Here is a 20,350-nt window from a genome sequence, read left to right on the forward strand (position 1 = left end):
CCCCCCCATCTCATTTCCCCCCCCATCTCATTTCCCCCCCCATCTCATTCCCCCCCCATCTCAATTCCCCCCCCATCTCATTCCCCCCCCCATCTCATTTCCCCCCCCATCCATCCCCCCCCATCTCATTTCCCCCCCCATCTCATTTCCCCCCCATCTCATTCCCCCCCCATCTCATTTCCCCCCCCATCTCATTTCCCCCCCCCATCTCATTTCCCCCCCCCATCTCATTTCCCCCCCCCATCTCATTTCCCCCCCATCTCATTTCCCCCCCCATCTCATTTCCCCCCCCATCTCATTCCCCCCCCATCTCATTTCCCCCCCCCATCTCATTTCCCCCCCATCTCATTTCCCCCCCCATCTCATTTCCCCCCCCATCTCCTTTCCCCCCCCATCTCCTTTCCCCCCCCATCTCCTTTCCCCCCCCATCTCCTTTCCCCCCCCATCTCCTTTCCCCCCCCATCTCCTTTCCCCCCCATCTCCTTTCCCCCCCCATCTCCTTTCCCCCCCCCATCTCCTTTCCCCCCCCCATCTCCTTTCCCCCCCCCATCTCCTTTCCCCCCCCCATCTCCTTTCCCCCCCCCATCTCCTTTCCCCCCCCATCTCCTTTCCCCCCCCCATCTCCTTTCCCCCCCCCATCTCCTTTCCCCCCCCCCATCTCCTTTCCCCCCCCCATCTCCTTTCCCCCCCCCCCCATCTCCTTTCCCCCCCCCATCTCCTTTCCCCCCCCCCCATCTCCTTTCCCCCCATCTCCTTTCCCCCCCCCATCTCCTTTCCCCCCCCATCTCCTTTCCCCTCCTCTCCTCCTCCCCGTCTCCCCCATCCCTCCCTCTACCCCCCTCCTCCCCCTCCCCTCGCTGTCAGAAACACACACACAGACAGACAGAGAGATAGAGACACTGACAGAGACACATTTGGAGGAGGGGCGGGGGGGGACATCCCAGCACGCTGTTGGAGGGCTCCCAGTGCTGCAGTCGGTAAGTAGAAAATGTTTTATTTATTGATTTTTTAAAAATTATTTCTTACTAATTTTTTTTGATTGATTTATTGGTTTATTTATTGATGTATTTATCATTTATTATTGATGATGGCTCTTTATTTGTAAAACTAATGTGTTTAATGTTTGTAAACTTCCCTTTAAAACCCCCCCCCCCCCCACCATTCCCTACGCCTGATTTGTAACCTACGCCTGATTTTCTAAAGTGTAGACAAGGTTTTTTCCAGCGTACAAAAATCTTCACTTACTCCATTCTAAGTTAGTTTGGAGTAAGTTTTCACTGACGAAACTTTGAAAACAGACGTAAGTGGCCGGACACGCCCCCTTTTGGAAAAAAAATTCTGTTCCAAAGTGAAACTGTTCTAACTGACTAGAACTGGAGCAAACTAACTGACGAGAATTCCGATTTCTAAGATACTCCGTTCTACACCAGTTGCTCCTAAAAATCAGGAGCAAATCATGTTGAAACTTGGGGCCTCTGTTCCCAGCAAGTTTACTTTCATACTCTATTTTCCCCTCCGAATTAAACCCTTTGTCCTCCTTTGCTGAATTCTAAATTTCTTGCAGTCCTCAGGTTTGCTGCTTTTTGTGGCCAATTTATATGCCTCTCCCTTGGATTTAACACTTCCCTAATTTCCCTTGTTAGCCACGGTTGAGCCACCTTTCCTGTTTTATTTTTACTCCAGACAGTGATGTACAATTGTTGAAGTTCATCCATGTGATCTTTAAATGTTTGCCATTGTCTATCCACCGTCAACCCTTTAAGTATCATTCACCAGTCTATTCTAGTCAATTCACGTCTCATACCATCGAAGTTACCTTTCCTTAAGTTCAGGACCTTAGGGCCCAAGTTTCGGCATCTGGTGAAAACGGCATCTGGTGGGTTACCGGGAGCGGGGGAGGGAGAAGCGTGGGTACCGGGAGGTGGAGGGGGGGGAGCGTGGCATCAGGGGTGGAGGAGCGTGGGTTGGGGAGCACTCAATGATCGAAGGGCCGGAGGAGAGAGCAGGGGTGCCTCCTTCCAGCCTCTCCCCCACCCCACACACACGCCCCCCCCACACACGCCCCCCCCACACACGCCCCCCCCACACACGCCCCCCCCACACACGCCCCCCCCACACACGCCCCCCCCACACACGCCCCCCCCACACACGCCCCCCCCACACACGCCCCCCCCACACACGCCCCCCCCCACACACGCCCCCCCCCACACACGCCCCCCCCCACACACGCCCCCCCCCACACACGCCCCCCCCCACACACGCCCCCCCCCCACACACGCCCCCCCCACACACGCCCCCCCCACACACGCCCCCCCCACCCGCCCCCCCCACACACGCCCCCCCCCACACACGCCCCCCCCCACACACGCCCCCCCCCACACACGCCCCCCCCCACACACGCCCCCCCCCACACACGCCCCCCCCACACACGCCCCCCCCACACACGCCCCCCCCCACACACGCCCCCCCCCACACACGCCCCCCCCCACACACGCCCCCCCCCACACACGCCCCCCCCCACACACGCCCCCCCTCACACACGCCCCCCCCCACACACGCCCCCCCCCACACACGCCCCCCCCCACACACGCCCCCCCCCACACACGCCCCCCCCCACACACGCCCCCCCCCACACACGCCCCCCCCCACACACGCCCCCCCCCACACACGCCCCCCCCCACACACGCCCCCCCCCACACACGCCCCCCCCCACACACGCCCCCCCCCACACACGCCCCCCCCACACACGCCCCCCCCACACACGCCCCCCCCCACACACGCCCCCCCCCACACACGCCCCCCCCCCACACACGCCCCCCCCCACACACGCCCCCCCCACACACGCCCCCCCCCACACACGCCCCCCCCCACACACGCCCCCCCGCCCCCTCCGCGCCCCCCCGCGCCCCCCTCCCGCCCCCCCGCCCCCTCCACCCCCCCCTCGCCCTCCACCCCCCCCCCCGCCCCCTCCACCACGCCCCCCCCACCCCTCCACGCCTGCCCCAACACAGCCCCCCTCACACACACACACCCCTCCCACCACCCTACACACCCTCTTTTCCCCCCCCTACACACCCTCTTCCCTCCCCCCCCCCCCCCCCCACACGCACACACATTCCCCCTCCCACCCACACACACACACCCCCTCCCACACACACACACACACCCCCTCCCACACACACACACACACACACACACACCCCCTCCCACCCCCCCCCTCCCATTCCCACACATACACATACACACACACAGACAACCCCCCCCCTCCCATTCCCACACATACACATACACACACACACACACACCACACACACACACACACCCCCTCCCACCCCCCCCCTCCCATTCCCACACATACACACACACAGACAACCCCCCCCCCCTCCCATTCCCACACATACACATACACACACACACACACCACACACACACACACCCCCATCCCTCACTGTCAGATACAGAGAGAGAGAGACCACTGACAGAGACACCTTCCCTTCACATAAAGGTCGGACTTCTATTTTTTATTAATTAGTTGCTTATTACTTTTCGTGCTTCGTTTCGTGCTTGGTGCTTTAAATGTACTGCTTTGTTTAGTGCTTAGCGTTTTAAATGTACTTTGCTTCTTTAATGTTATTGTGAAGGTGTTTATGGAAAATTCTCTAACTTCCCTTACCCCCCGCTGATGTGATGTTGATATGTCCTTTGTGTTTAATGCTTCCCACTCGCCGTCTCTGGCTGTGCCTGCACTAAACTTAACTCTCGGTAAGGTTTTTCAGAACTTACAAAAGTGGACACTTACTCCATCCTAAGTTAGTTTGTAGTAAGCTTTCACGGTCGAAACTTGCAAAACAGGCCTGAGTGGCTGGACACACTCCCTTTTGAAAAAAAAATACCTTGCCTAAAGCCAACCTAAACTAACTCATTAGAACTGGAGCAAACTAATATACGAGAATTGCAATTTCTAACATACTCCAAACTAAACTAGTTGCTCCATAAAACTAGGAGCAACTCCACCCGAAACTTGGGCTTCTAGTCTCTGAATTAACTGTGTCACGCTCCATCTCAATAAAGAATTCTACCATGTTATGGTCACTCTTCCCCAAGGGGCCTCGCACAACAAGATTGCTAATTAGTCCTTTTTCATTACACATCACCCAGTCTATGCTGGCCAGCCCTCTAGTTGGTTCCTCGACATATTGGTCTAGAAAACCATCCCTAATACACTCCAGGAAATCCTCCTCCACCGTACTGCTACCAGTTTGGTTAGCCCAATCTATATGTAGATTAAAGTGGCCCATGATAACTGCAGTACCTTTATTGCACGCATCCCTAATTTCTTGTTTGATGCTGTCCCCAACCTCACTACTACTGTTTGGTGGTCTGTACACAACTCCCACTAGCGTTTTCTGCCCTTTGGTATTCCGCAGCCCGACCCATAAAGATTCCACATCATCCAAGCTAATGTCCTTCCTTACTATTGCGTAAATCTCCTCTTTAACCAGCAACGTTACCCCACCTCCTTTTCCTTTCTGTCTATCCTTCCTGAATACACCTGGATGTTGAGTTCCCAGCCTTGGTTACCCTGGAGCCATGTCTCCGTAATCCCAATTACATCATATCCGTTAAAGGCTATCTGCGTAGTTAATTCATCCACCTTATTACGAATGCTCCTCGCATTGAGACTCTAATGCCTTCAGGCTTGTTTTTTTAACACTCTTTGTCTTTTTAAAGTTATGTTGTAATGTGGCCCTTGTTGATTTTTGCCCTTGATTTCTCTGCCCTCCACTCTTGTTTTTCTCCTTTCTACCTTTTGCTTCTGCCCCCTTTTTACTTCTCTCTCCCTCTCTGTGTAGATTCCCATTCCCCGGCATATTAGTTTAACCTCTCCCCAACAGCACTAGCAAACACTCCGCCTAGGACATCGGTTCCGGTCCTGCCCAGGTGCAGACTGTCCGGTTTGTACTGGTCTAACCACCCCCAGAACCAGTTCCAATGTCCCAGGAATTTGAATCCCTCCCCCTTGCACCACTCCTCAAGCCATGTATTCAGCTGAACTATCCTGCTATTCCTGTAGCAATCCAGAGATTACTTACCTTTTGAGGTCCTACTTTTTAATTTAACTCCTAGCTCCCTAAATTCAGCTTGTAGGATCTCATCCCATTTTTTTTTTACCGATATCGTTAGTACCTATATGCACCACGACAGCTGGCTGTTCACCCTCCCCCTCCAGAATGCGCTGCAGCCGCTCCGAGACATCCTTGACCCGTGCACCAGGGAGGCAACATCCCATCCTGGAGTCTCGTTTGCGGCCGCAGAAATGTCTATCTATTTCCCTTACAATAGAATCCCCTATCACTATGGCTCTCCCACTCTTTTTCCTGCCCTCCTGTGCAGCAGAGCCACCCATGGTGCCATGAACTTGGCGGCTGCTGCTGCCTTCCCCTGATGAACCATCTCCCCCAACAGTACCCAAAACGGTATATCTGTTTTGGAGGGAGATGACCACAGGGGACCCCTGCACTACCTTCCTACTCCTGCTCTGCCTGGTGATCACCCATTCCCTATCTGCCTTTAAAACCTTTACGTGCGGTGTGACCAACTCACTAAACGTGCTATTCACAACATCCTCAGCATCGTGGTTGCTCCAGAGTGAATCCATGCGCAGCTCCAGTGCTGCAATGTGGTCTGTCAGGAGTTGCAGCTGGACACACTTCCTGCACACATAGTAGTGTCCCTGATTTCCCACATAGCACAGGAGGAGCATGACATGAGTCTGGGCTCTCCTGCCATGAATTAACCCTTAAATTAACTTAATTTGGCAACAATGCCAAAGGTTGCCTACTGATAAGAAAAGAAAAAGAAAAAGAGAAAGCTAAAATACTCACCAATCCATCAGCCAATCACTTACCTGCTTGGCTGTGACGTTACACTTCGATTTCTTTTCACTTTTTTCCTTACTTTCTGCCCCTGCTGCAGCTGGCCTCCTCCCGACTACTGCTGCTCCAAGCTGCCGCCTCCCTTTGTAGTCCCGCGCCCGCTCCTCTCTCGCGATGCTGGCCTGCTCCTCCCGTAGATTTAGTTTCTCCTATGAGTGGAAATGTCCTCTCTACACCCACCTTTTCGAACCACCTCATTATCTTATATGTTTCGATAAGATCACCTCTCATTCTTCTGAACTCCAATGTGTATAGGCCCAACCTACTCAAGCTATCTTCATAAGTCAACCCCCTTATCAATCTAGTGAACCTTCTCTGAACAGCCTCCAATGCAAGTATATCCTTCCTTAAATACGGTGGCCAAAACTGCACGCAGTACTCTAGGTGTGGCCTTACCAATATCCTGTACAGTTGTAGCAGGACTTCTCTGCTTTTATACTCTATCCCCCTTGCAATAAAGGCCAACATTCCATTTGCCTTCCTGATTACTTGCTGTACCTGCATACTAACTTTTTGTGTTTCATGCACAAGGACCCCAGGATCCTCTACAGCAGCACTTTGCAATTTTTCTCCATTTAAATTATAATTTGCTTTTCTATTTTTTCTGCCAAAGTGGATAATCTCACATTTTTCCACATTATACCCCATCTGACAAATTTTTGTCCACTCACTTAGCCTGTCTGTATCCCTTTGCAGATTTTTTGTGTCCTCCTCACAATTTGCTTTCCCACCCATCTTTATACTATCAGCAAACTTGGCTACATTACACTCCCTTCATCCAAATCATTAATATAAATTGTAAATAGTTGAGGCCCCAGCACCGATCCCTTCGGCACCCCACTAGTCATTGCTAACCGGAAAATGACCCTATTTTTCCTGACTGTTTTCTGTTAATTAGCCAATGCTCTATCCATATATTACCCCCAATCCCGTGACCTTTTATCTTGTGCAGTAACCTTTTATGTGGCACCTTATTGAATGCCTTCCACTGGTTCCCCCTTATCCAACCAGAATCCAGGGGATTTTGGTAGATTACATCCAATGCATCCACTATCTATGCATCCACTTCTTTTATGACCCGAGGATGTAAGCCATCAGGCCCAGGGGACTTGTCTGCCTTTAGTCCCATTAATTTAATGAGTACTACTTCATTAGTGATAGTGATTGTATTAAGTTCCTCTCACCCTATAGCCCCTTGATTATCCACTATTGAGATGTTTTTAGTGTCTTCTACCGTGAAGACCGATACAAAATATTTGTTCAATGTCTCTGCCATTTCCCTGTTCTCCATTATTAATTCTCCAGTCTCATCCTCTGGGGGACCAACATTTACTTTAGCCACTCTTTTCCTTTTTATGTACCTGTAGAACCTCTTTCTATCTGCTTTTATATTTCATGCTAGTTTACTTTCATAATCTATCCCCTCTCTTTATCATTTTTTTTAGTCGTTCTTTATTGGCTTTTAAACGTTTCCCAATCCTCTGGCCTCCCACTAGTCTTGACCACATTGTATGCCCTTGTTTTCAATTTGATACCATTCTTATTTCCTTAGTTAGTCACGGATGGTTATCTCTTCTCTTACAGTCTTTCCTTCTCATTGGGATATATTTTTGTTGTGAGTTATGAAATATCTCCTTAAATGTCTACCATTGTTCATCAACTGTCCACTGCTTTAATCTATTTTCCCAGTCCACTTTAGCCAATTCTGGCTCTCATCTTTGTAGTCTCCTTTATTTAAGCTTAGGACACCGGTTTGGGAACCAACTTTCTCATCCTCCAACTGAATTTGAAATTCAACCATGTTATGGTCACTCATTCCTAGAGGATCCTTTATCTCGAGATCATTTATTAATCCTGTCTCATTACACAGTACCAGATCTAAGAGAGAGGCTGCTCCCTGGTTGATTCTCACCCACAGACATATGCAGAGTCAGTGTCAATGTCAAAGCTGCTCAATGAAAATGCTCTGAAATTTAATTTGAAGATTATGGGGTGATCTAAGCGAGGTGTTTGAAATTATTAAGGGATTCGATAGGTGAAACCATTTTGTCTGGTGGGGTGAATCCAGAACAAGGTGGTACAAAACCACCATAGACCATTCAGGAATGAAAGCAGGGATACATTTTTTGACACAAGGGATAATGAAAATCTGGAACTCTCCCCAAAAGGCTATGAACGTTGGGACAATTTACATTTTCGAGACATTTCAACGATTTTTTTTGTTGGAAAAGTGTGTTAAGGAAAATGGAGTTGAGGTACAGATCAGCCATGATCTAATTTAATGAAGGAACGGGCTCAAGGGCCTGAATGGTCGTCTCCTGTTCCTATGTTCCACAAGGTGCTTAGAAATTGGGCCTTTGTATTCCCAGGCGAGACTATCTTGGGTCCACAAAGAGTCCCAGGGTGTCAGTATCGCAGTACTCCCATGATCAGCCATGATCTTATTGAATGGCGGAGCAGGCTCGAGGGGCTAGATGGCCTACTCCTGTTCCTAATTCTTATGTTCTTATGTTCATATGATCTAGCAGTAAAGTAAAAATACCTTTACAAGTATCTCTCTGACAATTCCTCAGTCACACAACAGAGGGCGCTTGAAGACCACACCAAACCCATAGCAGAATGAACAGCAATTCAGTGCATTGGGAAGGACTTGGGTCTTATCGCAGAAACAGTACAGTACACTTCTGTTTAAAGAAGCTCTTCTTAACCGCTGTCCAAGAGGATGGTTTAGAGGGAGTCCAGAAGGATGTATGTAGTCGGCAGTTCAGAAATTGGATTAAGTCCAAGTGATCTCAGTGCAAAACAAAGCTGTCTTATTAAAAGAAAACTAAGGGCTTGTACAAACCTAATTTTTAGGTTGCCTGTAATGCAAAGAAATATAAGAGAATAGGAAAAGAAAGAATTTGCATTTATATAGCGTCTTTCACAAAGCGTCCCAAAGCGCTTTACAGCCAATGAAATATTTTTGAAGTGTAGTCACTCTTGTAATGTAGGGAAACGCGGCAGCCAGTTTGTGCACAGCAAGGTTTCACAAACAGTAATGAGCTAATGACCAGATAATCTGTTTTAGTAATAGTTGAGAGATAAATATTGGCCAGGACATCGGGGAGAACTCCCCTGCTCCTCTTTGAATAGTGCTAAGGAATCTTTTATGTTCTCCTGAGAGAGCAGATGGAGCTTCATCCAAACACTGCAGCACTCCCTCAGTACTGCACTGGATGTCCTGTTGACTTGTGCATCTTCATGAAGATCGGCCAGCAGCCTGGCAGTGCCTTCTTTGGGTAGCTGCTAGGAGGTGAGTGGTTCTTTTTTTAGGTAGGATATCACTACTTCCTTCTCTCCCTTCAGAGTGATGCTGTACGGTCCCACCTCCCACATCTCCCTGTTTGCCTTAGATTGCAACTGGAGCAATTCCAGAAAGCATTAGATAAGGATCCACATAAGGGACTGGTAGCTAAAATTTAAGCTTGTGGAATTGGTTAGGAGATTGGTTAAGCAGTAGAAGTCAGAGTAGGGATAATGGGTATGTATTCTATTTGGAAGGAAGTGACTAGATCTGTGCTAGGGCCTCAACTATTTACTATATTTATTAACGCAGATAACATAATAGAGAGCTTTCTATCCAAGTTTGCCGATAATGCACAGATTGGTAGCATAGCAAGAAAATGGGATTACAAAGAGTCAAAATTACAAAGGGACATTGATAGATTAAGTGAATAGGCAAATCTGTGGCAGATGGATTTCAATGCAGGCAAATGTGAGGTCATTCATTTTGGACCAAAAGTGGATAGATCCATGTATTTTTTTAAATGGTGAAAAGCTAGGCATAGTGGAGGTCCAAGGACATTTAGGGGTCCATATACACAGGTCACTAAAATGTAATAGTTAGGTACAAAAAATAATCAGAAAGGCTAATGGAATGTTTGCTACAACTATACAAGTCCCTAGTTAGACCACAGCTGGAGTACTGTGCATGGTTCAGGGCACTGCACCGTAGAAAGGATATATTGTCTTTGGAAGGAGTGCAGTGCAGCTTCACCAGAATGTTACCAAAGCTCCAAGGATTAAATTATGGGATTGCATAAATTGGCTTGTATTCCCTAGAATGTAGAAGGCTAAGGAGTGATTTGATTGTGGTTTTTAAGATTTTGAAATGAATTGTTAGGGTAGTGAGAAACTTTCTCTGCTGGTGGGAAAGTTTGGGACAAAGGGACATAATCATAAAAACCGGGTTAGGTCATTCAGAAGAGAAGTTAGGAAACACTTCATCGTGCAAAAGATGGTAGAAGTGATGAATTCTCTTCCACAAAAAAGCAAGTAGATGCTAGCTCAATGAATAATTAGCCAAGGATATTAAGGGATATGGAGTAAGGATACAGATTATCTACGACCTCATAAAATGATGGAACAGATTCGAGGGGTTAAATGGCCTACTCCTGTTCTTATGGAAACTGGCTCCTCCATGGCCTCTCCAACACTGATGCCTAATCTGAGGCTACCAACAACACAAACACACAAATGTGCTTTAGGTGTATCTAGGGTAATGGCCATGTCGTGGTTATGAAACTGGGCTAGCAACCCCATAGGGGCATGTTCAAATCCCATCATGGCAAGTTATTCAATAAATCTGGTCATTTGTGGCCTGGCACTAGGAAAAATGTTCCATACCAATGGGCTTGACTTTGAATGCCACCAGAAGTGACCTAGCCAGCTACTCGGTTGTAAAAACAATCATCTGGGCAAGTAGGGATGGACAATGTGACCCTGCCAGTATCTCACATTTTACTGAAAACATACAAAAATAAGTGTTGCAATATGTGTGGGGGAACCGTGGATATGAAGCTGTATCTGATGGAAACACTAGGTGCCAGAGGCCGATGTATCATCTCCATCAGCAGCTCTTACTTTGCGCTCTGGATTAAATATTTAAATTAAGAGTTTAGAAGCGAAGTAGGTAGCCCTCTGGGTGAGGGACTTCATTGTCCATCACCAAGTGTGGCTCGGTAGCACCACTAATGACCAAGCTGGCCGAGTCCTGAAGGACAGAGCTGCCAGACTGGACCTGCAGCAGGTGGTGAGAGAACTCCATCGTGTTGTGTGGCACTACCACCGTGCTAAATGGGATAGATTCAGAACAGATCTAGCAGCTCAAAGTTGGGCATCCATGAGGCGCTGTGAGCATCAGCAGAAGCAAAATTGTGTTCCACCAAAATCTGTAAGCTCATGGCTGGCATATCCCTCACTCTACCATTACCATCAAGCCAGGGGTCCAACCCTGGTTCAATGAGGAGTGCAGGAGCAGCACCAGGCGTACCTAAAAATAAGGTACCAACCTGTTGAAGCTGCAACACAGGACTACATGCAAGCTAAGCAGCGGAAGTAGCATGCTATAAACAGAGCTAAGCGATCCCATAATCAACAGAACAGTTTATAGCTCTGCAGTCCTGCCATATCCAGTCGTGAATGATGATAGACAATTAATCAACTAACAGGAGGAGGAGGAGGCTCCATGAATATCCCAATCCTCAATGACGGCGGAGCTCAGCACGCAAGTGCAAAAGACAAGGCTGAAGCATTTGCAACCATCTACAGCTAAAAGTGCCGAGTGGATGATCTATATCAGCCTCCTTCTGAGGTCCCCACCATCACAGGTGCCAGTCTTCAGCCAATTCGATCCACTCCTTGTGATATCAAAAAACAGCTGAGCACACTGCATACAGCAAAGACTATGGGCCCCGACAATATCCCGGTTGTCGTTCTGAAGACTTGTGCTCCAGAACTAGCCGCGCCTCTAGCCAAGCTGTTTCAGTACAGCTACAACACTGGCATCTACCCGACAATGTTGAAAACTGCCCAGGTATGTCCTGTCCGCAAAAAGCAGGACAAATTCAATCCGGCCAATTACCTCCCCATCAGTCTACTCTCAATCATCAGCAAAGTGATGGAAGATGTCGTCGACAGAGCTATCAAACGGCACTTACCAATAATCTGCTCACCGATGTTCAGTTTGGGTTCCGCCAGGACCACTTGGCTCCAGACCTCATTGCAGCCTTGATCCAAACATGGACAAAAGAGCTGAATTCCGGAGGTGAGGTGAGACTGACTGCCCTTGATGTCAACGCAGCATTTGACCGAGTGTGGCATCAAGGAGTCCTAGTAAAATTGAAGTCAATGGAAATCGGGGAAATTCTCCAATGACTGGAATCATACCTAGCACAAAGGAAGATGGTTGTGATTGTTGGAGGTTAATCATCCCAGCCCCAGGACATCGCTGCAGGAGTTCCTCGGGGCAGTGTCCTAGGTCCAACCATCTTCAGCTGCTTCATCAATGACCATCCCTCCATCATAAGGTCAGAAGTGGGGATTTTCACTAATGATTGCACATTAGTTGTGGGCCTAGGACACTGCACTTTAGTTCCATTCGCAACTCCTCAGACGATGAAGCAGTCCATGCCCTCATGCAACAAGACCTGGATGACATTCAGGCTTGGGCTGATAAGTGGCAAGTAACATTCGTGCCACACAAGTGCCAGGCAATGACTATCTCCAACAAGTGAGAGTCCAATCACCTCCCCTTGATATTCAATGGCATTACCATCGCCGAATCCCCCACCATCAACATCCTGGGGGTCACCATTGATCAGAAACTTAACTTGACCAGCCACACACATACTATGGCTACAAGACCAGGTCAGAGGCTGGGTATTCTGCGGCAAGTGTCTCACCTCCTGACTCCCCAAAGCCTTTCCACCATCTACAAGGCACAAGTCACGAGTGTGATGGAATACTTTCTACTTGCCTGGATGAATGCAGCTCCAAAAGCACTCAAGAAGCTCTACGCCATCCAGGACAAAGCAGCTTGCTTGATTGGTACTCCATATTCAAAAAGGAGTTAGATGTAGTCACTACTAGGGGGATCAAGGGGTATGGCGAGAAAGCAGGAATGGGGTACTGAAGTTGCATGTTCAGCCATGAACTCATTGAATGGCGGTGCAGGCTCGAAAGACCGAATGGCCTACTCCTGCACCTATTTTCTATGTTTCTATCCACCACCGTAAACATTCACTCCCTCCACCACTGGTGCACCGTGGATGCAGTGTGTACCATCTATAAGATGCACTGCAGCCAAGGCTTCTTCGGCAGGACTTCCCAAACCCATGACCTCTACCACCTAAAAGGACAAGGGCCGCAGACCTTGCAAGTTCCCCTCCAAGTTACACACCATCCAGACTTAGAAATATATCGCTGTTGGGACAAATTCATGGACTTGCCTCTCTAACAGCACTGAGAATACCTTTACCACAAGAACTGCAGTGGTTCAAGAAGGCGGCTCACCGCCACCTTCTCAAGGGCAATTAGGGATGGACAATAAACACTGGCCTTGCCAGCGACACCCACATTCCAGGAACTAATTTTTTTTAAAACAGGTTAGTGCGCAAGATGATGGGGCTTAATTCTCTCTGTATTGCAGGTTTCGTGTCTCAACACGGTTTGGATTTCCAAGTCGAACGTGAAGCAGCGGCGTGGGAGGGCGGGCCGCTGCCAGCCGGGTAACGCCTACCACTTGTTCAGCAGGGAGAGGCTGGAGAAAATGGACGAATTTCAGATCCCAGAGATCCTGCGCACCCCTCTGGAGAACATTGTGGTCCAGTCCAAGGTCCACATTCCCGACATTACGGTGTGTGTTGATTTCTTTTTTATTTCTGTGGATTCCCTTCCTCTTTCCTCTTTCGAATCATGCAATTTTACAGCAACAAACCCGTTCAGTCCATCTCGCATGTCAACTCTCTGAAAGAGCTCTCTGCTTTGCTCCATTCTCTGCACTTTTCTCATTCAGCCCACCTTGTTTACGCTGACTCTCTTTGAGTTCTCCCCTAAGTACAATCTCCCTGTCCTTTCCCCATACCTTATTGAAGTTTTCTTTTTCAAATATTTATCCATTTCCCTTTTTAAAAACTATTATGGATTCTGCTGCCACCACTGTTTCTGGTTGGGCATTCCATGTCTTGGATATTAAGGGTATCAAGGGATATAGGGAGTGGAGTTGAGGTAGAAGATCAGACATGATCTTATTGAATGGCGGAGCAGGCTCAAGGGGCCGAATGGCCTACTCCTGATCCTATTTCTTAATAACCTGTGTGGGAGGGGAAAAAAGATAATTCTCCAAATCTTTCTCTTTGTTCTTTCTCCCCCCCCCCCCCCCCACCCCAAAACCAGGCTCTATTCTCTCACCCCGCCGCCCCCAACCAGGCTCTATTCTCTCACTCTCTCTCCCTCCACCCCCCCCACTCCAAATCCAGGCTCTCTCTCTCTCTCTCTCTCTCTCTCTCTCTCTCTCTCTCTCTCTCTCTCTCTCTCTCTCCCCCCCCACTCCAAAACCAGGCTCTCTCCTCTCTCTCTCTCTCCCCCCATTCCAAAACCAGGCTCTCTCTCTTTTCTCTCTCTCTCTCTCTCTCTCTCTCTCTCCCTCCAACCCCCCCACTCCAAATCCAGGCGCTCTCTCTCTCTCTCTCTCTCTCTTCCCCCCACTCCAAAACCAGGCTCTCTCTCTCCTCTCTCTCTCTCTTTCCCCCCCCACTCCAAATCCAGGCGCTCTCTCTCTCTCTCTCCCCCACTCCAAAACCAGGCTCTCTCTCTTTTCTCTCTCTCTCTCTCTCTCTCTCCCTCTCTCTCCCCCCCCACTCCAAAACCAGGCTCTCTCCTCTCTCTCTCTCTCTCTCTCTCTTCCCCCCCCCCCCCCCCCCCACTCCAAAACCAGGCTCTCTCTCTTCTCTCTTCCCCCTCCCCCCCCCCCCCCCCCGGTCGCCCACAGGCTCTCTCTCTCTCTCTCTCTCTCTCTCTTCCCCCCCCCCCCCCCCCCCCCCCCCACTCCAAAACCAGGCGCTCTCTCTCTCTCTCTCTCTCTCATGGGGCACAGTCCAGCCATGATCTAATTAAATGGTTGATAGGCTTGAGGGGCTGAATGGCCTACTCCTGTTCCTATGTCTGCACATCATGACCCCCCCGCCACCCATTTAGCCCCAACCACACTACCAGCCATACAATCTCCTCGGAGAGGCCGAAAACCAGAGGAAAAAATCTTTGGCCAATTTAGGGGGAAAAAATCCCATCTGTCCTTCAAAGGTGTTCAAGTTCCAGGAGACCACAGTGACTGGATGTCCCAAATCTCACTTATCTTCTATATGAGGTTATGTTGGCCACACTCAGGAACTTTTCCCCTTCTTCCCATCGCCCCCCCGCCCCCCCGCCGAATACTTGCAGCGAATCCACAATCACTGTTAGTGCCGCCAGCTCATTCCAGAGGTTGACAACTGTGAGAAGGAGTGCACCCTAACCTCTATCCTAGCCCTATGTTTAAGTAATTCCCTGGTACTCCCTAACCTATTGAGCATGAATAGCCTATCCAAGTGGACCGAATCAAATTCTTTTATTACTTTAAAACGTCAATAAAATCTCCTCAAAGTTTTAGTGCTTTTTTTAATTAAAATTCCTAGATCTCAGCATTTTATGGTAACTGAAGGTATGTAAACTAGATAGTAGCCCAGTGGCCCTCCACTGTACATTTTCCAGGACCCCCACCCATCATGAGGGGACGAAAACTGGCCATAGTATTCCACAGGAGCCCTAACCAAGGCCAAGGACAGAATAGTATTTCATGTTTTGCATGTATTCCTGATGGTGATCTTGAGTGGGAATCCTGGCTGATTTTCCAGTCTGTAACCCAAGAGTGCTAAACTCAAGTGTAGCAGCCCTAACCCTCCCACTCTGACTTAGATCAGCTATTTCAACACCGTCCAGTGATCCTCCGGCCTGCATAGCTGAGGTTACTCACTTAGGCTAAATATAAGTGAAGTTTTTATGTTGTTCACCCCCCCACCTCATTTTATTTTTCAGGCTTCAGAGTTTCTTTCTAAAGCTTTGAATAGTCCGGACCCTATGGCTGTGAATGAGGCTGTGCGAATACTACAGGAGATAGGTGAGTGCGAGGGAATTGGAAATTTGCCATTGGAGAAGGGTGCTGTGCTAGATTTTTAAAGGTGTCTTGGAAAAAACTCCCATAAAGAGGCCTCTGCAATGACCCTCAATAGCTCAGTGCATTTACCAGAAAGTTCCCAGGTTTGATTCCCATTCGATGCTAAACTGGTAAAATTGACCAGGGTTTCCACAACAGACCCCCACACTGCTGGGTAAGTGTGCATGTGTGTCCAGGACTGGACTTGGCTGTGATTTCCCAACTGATTGCCCACTGAGATACTGCTGGTCTCTGCTGAAGTAACAGGAGTTGAGGGTACAGACATTGGCCTCAGCACCACTGGAATTCCCATTTAACTCCCGTAAAACGAAACCGCTGCTAGAGGCAACATTTCAAGAGTCTTTAAAATAAAACCCTCCACTTCTATCTCCTCACAATGAGTTGACTGAAATTGAGAACCTGATGAGCCCTGTCAGGTTGTGCCACTGCCGAGGAAGCAAGATGGCCCAGAGCTCATGTAGCTCACGATCAGCTCCGAAGTTGTGGGTCCCACCATTTCAATTAATGGAGCTGATCCTTGATCCTTTATGGTCTTTTTCCTCCGGTTTTGTAACAGCGAAGGGCGAGAGTTATACCACAATGTGCTTGGAATATAGTCCTCGATTGCAGCTCAAATTTCACCTACAGGTTAATGGAACATTTTATTGAGTTAATTGGTAAATGCATTTCCGTTCCTGAGCTGTACTGAACCAAAGATTTGAGCTTCGATCCCTGGTCTGTACTGTTAACTGATCTCTGCCAGAACTGGGATGCTACAATTGGCATCAGTGAAGGGGAAAAATCAGCCCTTCAAGCGGGATTGAATGTTAGGTGAGTATATGATTGGCTGGAAATTTCTTGTATGATGTAGGGTCACATAAGGAACGGCCACTTACATGACCGACATGAATGAAAACAAATTCCAGTTCCACGTCGGTGTGTTCCGGACAGGAGAACAGAGAAAATTCTAGGTGGGGATTTTAATTCTGTTGCTGCAAATGTATGGGGTTATAGTTGATTATAATCAGACCCCACACACTTCTGTATCATCTGGATTTAGTTGTAGAACCAAGACAACTTGGTGCATGAGGAGAATTCTCCAATATCTCTCCCATTTCACCCCACCGCAGGAGTGCTTGATGAAGACGAATCTCTCACTTTCCTTGGGCAGCGTCTGGCCCACATCTCCACAGACCCGCGGCTGGCAAAGGCGATCATCATGGCCTGCATTTTCCGCTGTCTGTACCCTGTTCTGATGGTTGTCGCATGTCTGACTCGAGATCCGTTTGTGAACAGCTTGCTGAACAGGGCTGAGGTTATGAAGGTAAGGAAAGAGATCAGGTGATTGTACAAACATGTCTGGCTGTATTTTTTTTTAATTACTTTTTGTTCACAGGATGCGAGTTGCAGCATATTTCCTGAATTGAGAAGTGGTTTGGGAGCTGATGAAGGAGAGCTTTTCCCACTGGTATTGCTCTCCGTCTCTCTACACAACCCTGGATGAGGTCAGGAACTCTCTCTTACACCCCCCCCCCCCCCCCCCCCCCCAACATGAGGATCATTATTCCACAGGATTGGATTTGTGCCTCTCCATTTCCTTAATTCTGATTTATTTTTTTAAAATAAAAGTGTTAGATTCACCAAAGGATTCTTTTTTGGGGTGGAAGTGCTCTGATTCCGAAGCGCAAACTCCACCTTTCCTCTTTTTTTAAGAAAAGAAAGACTTGGATTTATATAGCGCCGTTCACAATCTCAGGGCCTCCCAAAGCGCTTTACAGCCAATTATGAAGTACTTTTGAAGTGCAGCCACTGTTGTAATGTAGGAAATGCGGCATCCAATTGATGCACAGCAAGCTCCCACAAACAGCAATGTGATAATGACCAGATAATCTGTTTTAGTGATGTTGAGTGAGGAATAAGTATAGGCCCGGACACCAGGGATAACTCCGCTGCTCTTCTTCAAAATAGTGCCATAGGATCTTTTGCGTCCACCTGAGAGAGCAGACGTCTTATCTGAAAGGCGGCACCTCCGACAATGCAGTACTCTCAGTACTGCACTGGAGTATCAGCTTAGATTTTTGTGCTCAACTCTCTGGAGTGGGACTTAAACCAACAACTTCTGAATCAGAGGTGATACCAACTGAGCCTTTAAGGAGGCTGACGGTGCTTAAAACCTTTGACCAAGACCTCTCCTAATGTCTTCTTTGGCTTAGTGTCAATTTTTGTATGATTATGCTCCTGTGAAGTGCTTGGAGCGTTTTTTGTAGAAAGCTAATGGTTTTGGCACTTAAGGGGTTAACTGAGACTCAAATATCTGCTGGCGGCAGCAGCATGATTTCACATCATCCTCTGGTCTCCTGTCACTCATCCCCCTTCTCATCAAGGCAGCCGTTTAATTCGGCTGCTTTATGTTGCCAAATCAGGATGAGACTCGCTGAGGTTTCACTGAATAAAAAATGAATTGGGTTATTTTTGGACTGCGGGGGAGGCTATTATTTCACAAGCAAATGCTGACTATTTGTGCAATATTAATGTTTAGAACAAAAAATAAACCGTTGTGAGGTGTTATATTGTACCTGGGCTTTTGTACCATCATAACTGGGACTATTCAAATCTCCCTACTACTTTGTTCTACTGCGTAGACTGTGGTTTTTTTAGTATTTGATTTGCTCCATTTGGGATGTGTATCTGTGTTTTATTTATATATGTATGTATGTGTATGTGTGTGCGCATATGTGTATACATGTCTATTTCTATGGATTGGTTCAACACATCCACCATGCTCTCTTTCCCTCCCCCACCCCCGTGCTCTCTTTCCCTCCCCCACCCCCGTGCTCTCTTTCCCTCCCCCACCCCCGTGCTCTCTTTCCCTCCCCCACCCCCGTGCTCTCTTTCCCTCCCCCACCCCCGTGCTCTCTTTCCCTCCCCCACCCCCGTGCTCTCTTTCCCTCCCCCACCCCCGTGCTCTCTTTCCCTCCCCCACCCTCGTGCTCTCTTTCCCTCCCCCACCCCCGTGCTCTCTTTCCCTCCCCCACCCCCGTGCTCTCATTCCCTCCCCCACCCCCGTGCTCTCTTTCCCTCCCCCACCCCCGTGCTCTCTTTCCCTCCCCCACCCCCGTGCTCTCTTTCCCTCCCCCACCCCCGTGCTCTCTTTCCCTCCCCCACCCCCGTGCTCTCTTTCCCTCCCCCACCCCCGTGCTCTCTTTCCCTCCCCCACCCCCGTGCTCTCTTTCCCTCCCCCACCCCCGTGCTCTCTTTCCCTCCCCCACCCCCGTGCTCTCTTTCCCTCCCCCACCCCCGTGCTCTCTTTCCCTCCCCCACCCCCACCCCCACCCCCGTGCTCTCTTTCCCTCCCCCACCCCCACCCCCGTGCTCTCTTTCCCTCCCCCACCCCCTGTGCTCTCTTCTCCCCCCCAACCCCCGTGCGCTCTCTCCCCACCCCCGTGCTCTCTCTCTACCCCTCTTTCCCCCCCCCCCCCGGTGCTCTCTCCCCACCCCCCCCCCGCAATGCACTGATGTGTGATGTCCCCACCTGAGCCTTCCAGAGGTGTTTGATGTGATGCTCTCCATTCTTCCTCAAACTCTTGTGTTCCTAAACTCCTCGGCAAAATTGTTGGAAGTGTGGGTGGGCATGGGTGCAGAAAGAGGAATGGGATTAGCGCGGAGGTCTTGTTGCCCTCCTGCTTGTGGAATACGCTGCCTGAGGGATCAGGTCAGCTGTGTGTTCTGGTGAGATGTGCAGAGGGAATCGTCCCCAAATTCAAACTGTGCATCTCCTATTAAAGTAGTGGATTATATACAAGGCTCTTTCTGAGCAGGGCAGGTCAACAGGGCTTGGGGTTTAAAGTGATACCTATCTTCGAATTAATTTATTATCTGGCAGTTGGTTACCAGTAAATGAAGTTTAACCTTGAACAACCATCTCTGTCTGTCAACTAGACCAGCCCCCTTCCTCCATCACCCGCCCCACAAGCCTTTGGTTGGTAAATGCCATTGTGGTATTGAACCACACAAGAGGATCCCAGGCTCTCTTCATGCTCTGTGCCGAGTTAGCTGGTCTCAATGGGGACACTGGTACAGCGGAAAAAGTTAGCTTCAATGTTGTGGGAAAGGGAGGGGTGAATAAAAAACAATTTCTGATAATTAGTGGGTCACACCATGCTGGGAAATGTGCGTATCAGATGAAGATGTGATCAGGATTGACTGATACCCCTTGTGGTCGAAAATGGTGATGGGTCTCTTGAACCACTCGAAGCGGTTTTATACAATTGAGTGATGTGGCCTAGGAAGCCAGAGGCCAGTTTAGAGTCAACCACATCACTGTGGGAGTGGAGTCACATTTAGGCCAGGGAAGATAAGGCAAGAAGGTTTCCTTCCTAAAGAACATTAGTGAACCAGTTAG

General features: G+C 49.0%; 1 protein-coding gene across 1 annotated transcript in view; it reads left to right on the forward strand.

Annotated features, from left to right (window-relative positions):
* Positions 1–20,350, forward strand: part of dhx30 (DEAH (Asp-Glu-Ala-His) box helicase 30) — a 74,809-nt gene that overhangs the window by 36,890 nt on the left and 17,569 nt on the right. Inside the window, exons 11-13 of the mRNA XM_070887698.1 lie at positions 13,408–13,614; positions 15,831–15,912; positions 17,079–17,272. Of these exons, the coding sequence (XP_070743799.1) occupies positions 13,408–13,614; positions 15,831–15,912; positions 17,079–17,272 (483 nt within the window). The remainder of the gene's footprint in view (positions 1–13,407; positions 13,615–15,830; positions 15,913–17,078; positions 17,273–20,350) is intronic.

The sequence above is a fragment of the Pristiophorus japonicus genome, chromosome 1, assembly GCF_044704955.1.
Source record: "Pristiophorus japonicus isolate sPriJap1 chromosome 1, sPriJap1.hap1, whole genome shotgun sequence".
Lineage (NCBI taxonomy): Eukaryota > Metazoa > Chordata > Chondrichthyes > Pristiophoridae > Pristiophorus > Pristiophorus japonicus.